This window comes from Barbus barbus, assembly GCF_936440315.1.
Source record: "Barbus barbus genome assembly, chromosome: 44".
Taxonomy (NCBI): domain Eukaryota; kingdom Metazoa; phylum Chordata; class Actinopteri; order Cypriniformes; family Cyprinidae; genus Barbus; species Barbus barbus.
Window position 1 is genome coordinate 26,249,131 of NC_136722.1, and position 10,069 is coordinate 26,259,199.

The window sequence follows — 10,069 nt, forward strand, 5'->3', positions numbered from 1 at the left end:
CAACGGTACCTTTTTTCAGTACTTTACTGTCTGTGTAATAACAAAAACATTTATTTCAGTGAAAAAATAAGTCCAAAACTCTCGATTTCAACATTTTGAACAATAAGGCCCTACAATTTTTTCTTCCTGAAATTCGTGTTTTATTTGATAATCAAATGAAGGCATGAAACTTTTTTTTATTTTTAATCAAATGAAAATTAAACCCTGTTGTTTTTTGGCAAACAAGCAAAGGTTTACTGTTAAAATTAATACATGGTAGAAAAATTGTGTGAATATTCTTTAAAAAAAAATTTTATAATTAATTTTTTCGACAATTAAGTCGTTAATGTAGTTGTAATAATTATTTTCATAATTTAATTGCTTTATTTAAATTTGTCAGTAAATGGAATCTATCAAGACATGCATTATACTGTACAAAAGTAATACAAGAATAATATATTTCTGTTACATGTTAAACCGTTAAAAAAGTTTCTGTATGCAGATGCAGTATGATATGATGCTAGTTTTCTCAAATGAAACGGTAAAATTGTCATGAAGTGACTCTCACAGCCTGTAAGTTCATGTGTTCATGCAGTGAGATGCAGAGGCTGAAGATCACCGTGAGTTCATGTGGGCTTCAGTATTTGTGAAGTAAACAAAACCGCGTCTCTGCCATTCATCCACGGCTAGCGGAACATGCAGGATTCATATTTAACCATCATTTTGAGTTTTAATATTCACATACACTAATTCATATCGCGATTCCAATTAAGTGATAGACCTTCTTTTATTCATCCAAAACTTGACGAATTCCGTGGCATTCCGCTCTATAGAGTAATTATTTTTTATGAATGAACTCCGCCATACTGTCCGCGGAAACCATATGACCCTAGAAATGTAAGCACACTTCAGAACATTTGGGTTTTCCCTGTGTGTTGAGTTTTAAAGAGTTGCAGGGACATCATGTCACCGGGTCTCTCTCTGTCTCTCTCTCATGCGCCCAAATGCGTTCTCAAGTACCGAAATTTGCTACTGAATGATTTAATGTGAATTGGTACTCGGTAGTATCGACGCAATTCGGTATGTACCCTTAAAAGTACTGAGTTCGGTACCCAACCCTAAATACCTGTCATACCTGTGTCATTATACAAATTTATGTCCTCATTTTTCACAAAAACGCACACACATACTCATCAGTAGAGCTGAAGTCCACAGACTAGTCACTCATTTCTGTGTGTTTGCAGGCTCTCTTCCACGGGAAGTTCATCGACACCGGCTTCTCATTGCCCTTCTACAAGCGCATGCTCAGTAAGAAACTGATCTTGAAGGATCTGGAGTCAATAGATCCCGAGTTCTATAACTCTCTCATCTGGATCAGGTGCGTCTGTCTGGTTATTATAAACCGTCCTGACCTTTTGTAGGTGAAAAACGGCTAGCACTAGTGCATCGTAGCGCTACAGTTCCCCTCAGAGGTCACAGTAAAGGGAAGTCGTGGCCTAATGGTTAGTGAGTCGGACTTGTAATCCAAAGGTTGTGGGTTCGAGTCTCGGGCCGGCAGGGATTGTAGGTGGGGGGAGTGAATGTCCAGCGCTCTCTCCACCCTCAATACCACGACTGAGGTGCCCTTGAGCAAGACACCAAACCCCCAACTGCTCCCCGGGCGCCACAGCATAAATGCCCACTGCTCCGGGTGTGTGTTCACGGTGTGTGTGTGTTCACTGCTGTGTGTGTGTGTGTTCACGGTGTGTGTGTGTTCACTGCTGTGTGTGTGTATTCATGGTGTGTGTGTGTGTGTGTGTGTTCACTGCTGTGTGTGTTCACTGCTGTGTGTGTGTGTGTGTTCACTGCTGTGTGTGTTCACTGCTGTGTGTGTGTGTGTGTGTGTGTTCACTGCTGTGTGTGTGTGTGTGTTCACTGCTGTGTGTGTGTGTGTGTGTGTGTGTGTGTGTGTGTGTGCGCACGTTGGATGGGTTAAATGCAGAGCACGAATTCCGAGTATGGGTCACCATACTTGGCAGTATATCACTTCACTTCACTAAAGGTTTCTACAGACGACTGATTGCCGCTCGCGTGATTTTTTTGCAGAGACAACAACATCGAGGAGTGCGGCCTAGAGATGTACTTCTCAGTGGACATGGAGATCCTGGGCAAAATCACGTCTCATGACCTGAAAGAAGACGGAGCTAATGTCCTGGTGACGGAGGAGAATAAAGAGGAGTATATTGGGTAAGAGCGCTGCGTGAGCCGCAATTTGATGAGTGTTCCTGTGACTGACGCTGTCTCCTGTCCCGCAGGCTGATGGCTGAGTGGAGGTTTTCTCGTGGCGTCGAGAATCAGACCAAAGCGTTTCTGGACGGCTTTAACGAGGTGGTGCCGCTGCAGTGGCTGCAGTACTTTGATGAGAAGGAGCTGGAGGTGCGTTAGCGGTTTGTTTGACCTTTCTGACCTGTCTGAAGCTCTCGGTGACGGACACTTCTCTGTGTTTCAGGTGATGTTGTGTGGCATGCAGGAGGTGGATCTGCAGGACTGGCAGAGGAACACAGTCTATCGTCACTACACACGCAACAGCAAACAGATCATCTGGTTCTGGCAGGTGTGAAACTGACTTCACTAATGCCTTTTCATAAGGTCTCGTATGAAAGCGCCACGGCTCCTTTCTCCTGCGGTTGGAGCTGTCAAAACATTTAACATTGGCCTTGAAATTGACCATTTGTTATTCGATTTATATTTGTCTCAGTTTTGTACTTGAAGATTGTTAGCCAGAAATGTAAAAAAGCAGAAATGTTTACAGTAAATGATCATTTGTTTGGCAACATAAATTAACAACTAAAATAATACTAATTAAATTGTTTTAAAACTAACAATCCTATAATGATTGTTTAGGTGATTTTATATATATATAGCTGATTTTGGCCCATTGCAGCGGATGAGGTCTGAATCTGTTCTGATGTGTCTGTGTGCAGTTGGTGAAGGAGGTGGATAACGAGGTGCGTCTGCGTCTGATGCAGTTTGTGACGGGCACCTGCAGGCTTCCGCTGGGGGGCTTCGCTGAGCTCATGGGTGAGTCCAGCTGTTTCTCTGACATCCGGTGAATCCAGAAACACTCTCAGAGCCTTCACCACAATAAAAACACACCAGCCGCCTGTTTATTTCACTCGCCTGTGTGACACGGATGCATTTGAACCCTTTTCTTCTGATTCTTCATCCTCCAGGAAGCAACGGACCGCAGAAGTTCTGCATTGAGAAGGTGGGCAAAGAGACCTGGCTGCCCCGGAGTCACACCTGGTGAGTTTCAGGATCAAACTAGTCGGCGCAGGCTGATGCCGTTCACGTCTCACTCGGTTTTATCTGTTCGCAGCTTTAACCGACTGGATTTGCCCCCCTACAAAAGCTTCGAACAGCTGAAGGAAAAGCTGCTCTTTGCGATCGAGGAGACGGAAGGCTTCGGTCAAGAGTGATGAGACGTCTTTCCCCTTTACGGCGACGCGTCAGCCAAGTAAAACAAAACCATGAAACTTGCACAGATGATTACCAATGTAAATAAGCTATTTTGTCATGTTAAACCAAATCTTTATCTTAAAACCTCATTTAGAGATATTCATAACATGATTCCCCATGAATATGCAAGCATTTGAGCTTTTCTGATCTTTTCGATGCTGATATCTATATACAACAACGCTTTGTTTTATTCATTTGGTGAGTTTTTAAAATGAGCCTGAAGAAAAAAAACATCATTATTAGAGAGGATTTTATAGTAGAACTCAACTTATGGCTCTAGTTTTATAGAGCTTTTACAGAATGATTGTAGAGTTTGATCAGGTGCCTGGGCTTTTTTTTGTTGGACATTAAGTTGTGATTAAGCGCTTGCATGGCTGCCTGCAGAGTGAGAGATGATTGGACTCCTGTAGACCGACAGACATATCATTCATCACGACTGGCTCTCGACAGTATTGCTGTTGTCACTTTAGACTGTCAATCAGTATTCGTCCTTCCAGAGTCTCTGCACACGCTCAGAACGGCAGCAGCAGCTGAAGTCCGTTGTGCTCAAAGCACTTCATTATTTCTGTGGCCTTTGACCGTCAGGAGAGGAAAACTGTGTCCATGAATATTTCATATTAAAATATATGAGTTCAAACAAACTCGGCTGTCTCTCGTGTTCTTCAAGCACTAACAGTGATGGAGACTCATGTGCATTTGTAGATTCCGGTGTTTTTTTTTTTTAGTTTCTTTAATTGCATCTCAACACAGAACTCTGAGCCCAGCATAAATTCTAGTTTGTTTGAATTTATTTCACTTGCAGAGAGCACAAAATAGACAATTTGTTAAATGAATTTTTGTTAGTTTAATTGCTTTCTAAACATTTGAAATCAGATTTGTTTAAATAAAGAACAAAAACCATGATCCATAGTTTCATTCTAGCACATTGGTTGCAGTGTCTTCTAGGTAGATGCACGATTCTGTGAGGAAATGGAGGTAAATTGAAGTAATCAGAATTTCCAGGTGCACATGTGTGTTGATTAGTTTAAAAATCCTCATTACTATACGATGAACAGAAGTTTCACTGAATGATCTTTAATCTGCAGTCAGTCCAGGGTCTCGGTTTGCCGGTGAGCGTGTCGTATCTGTGGACTCGTCCCGTCAAGGTCTGAAACTCTAGCAAACATTCAAGAGTGCTAGAAATACACCAGCACTAGTCAATTACAGTCTGCATTACGTTTAGATTTCATCCTTTCGTTCAGCCTCAGATAATGTCAGACACTAAGAGTCTAAAATAGTGAATAGCAATCGCCATCATACACAAATCAATGGTAAGTCATTACAAAAATTAATTAAGGCATCTTGGTGTTAAGGTTAGATAAGATCGGGTCTGATTTAGCTGCCACTCGTCATCCCTTGAGTTTCTTCAGCAGCTCCAGCGCTTCCTTATGAACCTGCATTGGGCCAAACGTGAACATTACGCCTCTGCAGACGATATAACGATGAATCTGACTGATCAAACTGTGCTTACGAACCTGTTTGTCTTCTTCTGTGACTACAGGATAATCTCGTGCTTTAGTGAGCCACAGCGCCGCCCACTCTGCGTCTCTCAGCATCATGTACGTCTTTCCCAGCATCAGCAGGTTCTTACTGTAGAAATTTGGGTCAACTAAATCCAGATAGTGAAATGTTAAAGTCATGTGTAAAATAAAAACAATAAAAAAACAATTAAGGTGCTTGCGTTCATACGGACCTTCTTCAGCTTTCAGGAAAAATGCCAAAGCCTGAGGGAAACAACACTTTTATTACTCGCACAGCTTCAGTGCTAATTTAAGCATCTACATCAGTGGTTCCCAGCCGTGTTCCTGGAGCACTTTCTGCATCTCTCTGTCTGATGCACACATTTCAGTGTTGAAGTCTCTACTAATGAGCTGAGGATCTCGATCAGGTGTGTTTGATTGAGAAGACATGGAAAACATGCAGTGTCAGGAGCTCCAGGAATGTGGTTGGGAACCCCTGGTCTACATAATAATTATTAATTTCATTGACCTCTTCATAAGTGGCTGTTGGAGGCGATGCAAAAACAACTGCTGCTACTTTCCGCTGGTACCACGGTAATTCAGCGAATGCAAAACACCTGCAAGCCAGGCAAACAGAACAATCATCGTGTTACCGAAAGTTTCAGAGGACCCTCGTCCAATATGGCCAGTTATGTGCAAAATTATCTGTTTATAGCAGAATGCAAACTCACCAATAACCAAGAATATGGATGGATGTTGCATCTTTTGGATTGAGTTCAATCGCTCGCTGTAGATATGAGCGATAAGATGTTTTATTGATTCAGTGGTGAACTAGTGTGGTTATTTAATTCACCCCAATTAACATCTTACCTCTAAGTGGTTGCTTATGATGTAGGAATTTCCTATTTTCACTTTGATCCCTTCATAATCACCAACGTCACTGAGGCAGATAGCGAACCACTGCAGACGACAGGGTGATAAAACACAGAATACTCGCTCAAATGCAGCAATACTCGTTTAAAATCAGAAAAGGTCACCTACTTTGTGTGCTGCGAAGGAAGCCTCGTTTTTCTCCAGAGCTTTCTCCGCGTAGTCAAAGGCCTCGTATGTGAGTCTCTTCTTCTCGTCGGCGCTGATGCTGGACAGTAACGCCAGATCACGGGACGCTCGGGCCAAACGCCACAGAAACTCTGCATCATCACTGGGAACAAGTGTGAACAGAGAAATACATTCACTGTTCATCCTCTACGAAATTAATGAAAGTGAATATGTCATCTAACACACTGCTGATGTGTGTGTTCTGGCTGAGAATAAGCAGAAGCAATCCTCTGTCTTCCTGAACGATTGAGTGTGAAGACAGAGAGATTTCACTCAAAACTGTTGGCAACTGAGACTTACAGAGATTTCACATTTATCCACCGCTTCAGGTGAGTTTTACCTGTCTTTATACCAGATAACACACAGTCACAGACACACACACATTCACACTCACACACACCACTGATCTACATAATTCTCAGTTATAGAGCAGTTTAATCTGTTCTGCATATGATAATTCTCATAATAATTCTGCCACAGAGTTGGATCTTACTGCAGTTCTGATTCGATCGGTCCAAATGCGCTCATTCATCCTCCTGATCTTCACATTTCTGCTCACAAACTGCTTTAAAGCTCCAAACAAACCCGCGGACGCTATCAGATCTGTCAGACTCTGACTCTGAGCATGAAGTGCTTGAGCTGAATGTGAGTTCTGGTTCTGTTCTGCGCTGCTAATACATTCAGTACATAAATAATTTTAAATAAAACTAGTTTATTTCTTATCTTTAACAATTACTGTGAAGCTCTCATGACCTTTAACACAACAAAATTACCGAAACATTTTGATTTATTCCACTCCATATGAATTTCTGTTATGTTTAGTCTGGAAAAAAAATCACGCTAAAATTCTTCTGCTGCATTTAAACTTTTAAAATGTGAAATTTTGAATTTTGTTGCAGAATTGCTCTTGCTGTGCAGGAACGCTGTCTGGAGAGGAGGTTTCCGAGTCCAGATGAAGGTTTGTGCGGTGAGATTTTCCCTGTTCTCTTGTGCTTTGAAAGGAGTTTGTGTGTCTGCAGATACAGAGCCATTTGTACAGAGTCACTGGAAGAAACCACCAAAAATCCTAAAAATCAGGTACAAGATCTAATGCCATGATCTCCTCTGGGATTGAATGAAGCAATACAACACACTCCATCATTCACTCATCACCAACCTGAAGCAGACATAGAAACAGCACCAGCCTACAGGAACAGGCAGGTCAAAGTGTGTGTGTCAAGTCAATATTATTTGTATAGCGCTTTTAACAATGCAAATTGTGTCAAAGCAGCTTTACATCAGCTTGATATAGAGCTGGGTGGCTTTATATCAGCTTTACAGTATTTAGTCGGGGAAATAGTTTGTCTAAATAGTGTCATTCTCCTCTGGCCAGACAAAATCAGCAGTTTAAATCTAGACTAAAGCAGAATCAGATTGTGCAGAGGACTGGTTCCTGTGGTCTTGTCCCGATGGCCGTCTTGGAGACAGGGTCTTCACTGGGGATCAGTCTCTGGGCTCATCTAGGTGTCCTGCTGTAGAGGTCATCTCTAGGTGCTGATCCACCATCTGATCTGGATACAGACTGGATCTGGTGGCTACGGTGACCTCGGAATAAGAAAGAAACAGACTAATATTAGCGTAGATGCCATTCTTCTAACAATGTAACAAGTACATCAGGTGTTTTGAGAAGTGTTCCCGGTTAGGTATTATCAAATGGCCAGAGTTTTGAGATCACAGCGGACGTGAAGGACTATAATGCGATAAGAGCTCACTCAAATACTGAGGTGCCAAACCATTCAGGGCTTTATAGGTATAGCAAGATCTTAAAATGTATACGATGTTTAATAGGAAGCCAGTGCAGTGTTGACAGAACCGGGCTAATGTGGTCATACTTCCTGGTTCTAGTAAGAACTCTAGCTGCTGCATTTTGAACCAACTGGAGTTTGTTTATTAAACGTGCAGAACAACCACCCAATAAAGCATTACAATAATCTAGCCTCGAGGTCATGAACGCATGAATTAATGTTTCTGTATTTGACATTGAGAGCATAGGTCGTAATTTAGATATATTTTTAAGATGGAAAAAGGCAGTTTTACAAATGCTAGAAACATGTTTTTCGAAGGAAAGATTGCTATCAAAAAGTACGCCTAGGTTCCTAACTGATGACGAAGAATTTACAGAGCAGCCATCAAGTATTAGACCGTGATCTAGGTTATCACATGCAAAAGTTTTTGGTCCAATAATTAACACCTCTGTTTTTCCAGAATTTAGCAGTAAGAAATTGCTAGTCATCCAGTTTTTGATATCAACTATACATTCCGCAAGTTTTGCAAATTGGTAAGTTTCATCAGGTCGCGAAGAAATATAGAGCTGGGTATCATCAGCATAACAGTGAAAGCTAACACCATGTTTCCTAATGATATCTCCCAAGGGTAACATGTAAAGCGTGAAAAGTAAGGGGCCAAGTACTGATCCTTGAGGTACTCCATACTGCACTTGTGATTGGTACATCTCAAGATGGCCCCGCTTTGTTCGGACGCCGTCCAGGTCGCTCCGCTAAGATTGTGTTTTTATCTACTTTTTTTACTTAGTTTTACTTTCTCTTTTTACACATCTCAAGTCGGCACTGATCACCTATAACAAAGAAACACTTTTGGACATTGGAAACCACTACACCAACCTGTTCCAGGACACTTTATCCAGGAATCCAGCATGGCCTCTGGAGATTCTTCGGAACGCAGAGATGAACAATAACCCCCCGAGGCGAAGGATCAAGAAACACAGCGGGAAACGCACTGGGATTCGAGATAGACTCAGGAAAAGGGCTCACAGTATTCTGCTCGCAAATGTCCAATCCTTGGAGAATAAGATGGACGATCTTAGAGCCAGGATTAGTTTCCAACGGGACATAAAGGACTGTAACATCCTTTGTCAGAAACGTGGCTTTCGTCCATGGTCCCGGACACTGCTGTAATGCCAAGTGATAACTTCTCTGTTTTTCGGACGGACAGAACAGCAGAGGCCGGTAAATCCAGGGGCGGAGGAGTGTGTTTCATGATTAACAAGAAATGGTGTGATCCCAGGAATATCTCCATTCTGTTGCGTTCCTGCTCGCCTCATCTAGAACATCTTTCAATTATTTGCCGCCCATTTTATCGGCCCCAGGATGCTGTGTACATTCCACCACAGGCGGACACCGGCTTGGCTTTGTCTAAGCTTCACGATGTGCTCAGCGGCTACATTAACAAACATCCTGATGCTGCCTTTATCATCGCGGAGGACTTTAACAAAGCTAACCTCAGACGGGTCATGCCGAACTTTCACCAACATGTTTCCTGTCCAACTAGAGGACCAAATACACTGGATCATTGCTACACTCAGTTCAAGAATGCCTACAAAGCCCGCTCACTACCGGCTTTTGGCAAATCGGACCATGCCGCCATTTTCCTCACACCGGAATATAAACAAAGGCTCGTTCAGGATCCTCCGGTGCAGAGAGTAGTGACGCGCTGGTCCTCCCACTTAGAAGCTATGCTACAGTCGGCTCTTGATGACGTCGACTGGGACATGTTCCGGGCGAGTTCTTCTAATGTCAGCGAGTTCACGGATGTAGCATTAAGCTTCGTAAACACACTAACCGAGCAAGCTACAGAAACAATAACGATAAGGACATTCTCCAACCAGAAACCGTGGGTAGACAGAACAATCCGTGCTGCGGTTAACACACGCACTGCCGCTTACAATGAGGCTCTTCTGACCGGGAATATGAACGAGTACAAAGCATCGTGCTATGCTCTCCGACGCGCAGTAAGAGCCGCTAAACACCGATACAGAGAGAGAATTGAGTCTCATTTTGAGCTCAATGACTCTCGACGGATGTGGCAGGGACTGAGGACCATCTGTGCCTTCGGAAACAAATCCTCCGCGGAGGTGAGAGCAGATCCGTTGCTGGCCGACCAGTTAAACACCTTCTTCGGCCGCTTCGATTGCAACGGCGGCAGCGCGTCAGGAAGCA

General features: G+C 42.8%; 2 protein-coding genes across 5 annotated transcripts in view; one reads left to right on the forward strand and one right to left on the reverse strand.

Moving 5' to 3' along the window:
• LOC306863539 (NEDD4-like E3 ubiquitin-protein ligase WWP1) overlaps positions 1 to 4,358 on the forward strand; it is a 35,353-nt gene extending 30,995 nt beyond the window's left edge. For 2 of the 4 annotated variants that reach the window (XR_013783693.1, XR_013783694.1), the window contains 8 exons: positions 1,224 to 1,357; positions 2,065 to 2,205; positions 2,274 to 2,394; positions 2,468 to 2,572; positions 2,943 to 3,039; positions 3,192 to 3,264; positions 3,338 to 3,515; positions 3,830 to 4,111. Coding sequence is in view for 2 of the 4 variants with exons in the window: in XM_079406936.1 (XP_079263062.1) it covers positions 1,224 to 1,357; positions 2,065 to 2,205; positions 2,274 to 2,394; positions 2,468 to 2,572; positions 2,943 to 3,039; positions 3,192 to 3,264; positions 3,338 to 3,437 (771 nt within the window). In the remaining 2 variants the exon portion in view is untranslated. Of the gene's footprint in view, positions 1 to 1,223; positions 1,358 to 2,064; positions 2,206 to 2,273; positions 2,395 to 2,467; positions 2,573 to 2,942; positions 3,040 to 3,191; positions 3,265 to 3,337 lie in introns of all 4 variants that reach the window. The other 2 variants (XM_079406936.1, XM_079406937.1) reach the window with 1 other exon arrangement.
• Positions 4,319 to 6,739, reverse strand: LOC306863548 (regulator of microtubule dynamics protein 1-like). The gene is made up of 7 exons (XM_079406951.1): positions 6,018 to 6,739; positions 5,847 to 5,936; positions 5,708 to 5,763; positions 5,506 to 5,593; positions 5,210 to 5,240; positions 4,992 to 5,125; positions 4,319 to 4,910 (listed from the first exon to the last, which is right to left on the reverse strand). The coding sequence occupies exons 1-7, from the start codon at positions 6,216 to 6,218 to the stop codon at positions 4,866 to 4,868; spliced, it is 645 nt and encodes a 214-aa protein (XP_079263077.1). The 5' UTR covers positions 6,219 to 6,739; the 3' UTR covers positions 4,319 to 4,865.
• Positions 6,740 to 10,069: the final 3,330 nt, after the last annotated feature.

Coding starts and splice junctions, on each gene's coding strand:
- LOC306863548 (XM_079406951.1), bottom strand. CDS start 6,218: ATGAACAGTGAATGTATTTCTCTGTTCACACTTGTTCCCAGTGATGAT. Junction 5,764..5,846: donor TCATAAGCAACCACTTAGAG/GTAAGATGTTAA, acceptor TCATATCTACAG/CGAGCGATTGAACTCAATCC. Junction 4,911..4,991: donor TCACAGAAGAAGACAAACAG/GTTCGTAAGCAC, acceptor GGCCCAATGCAG/GTTCATAAGGAAGCGCTGGA.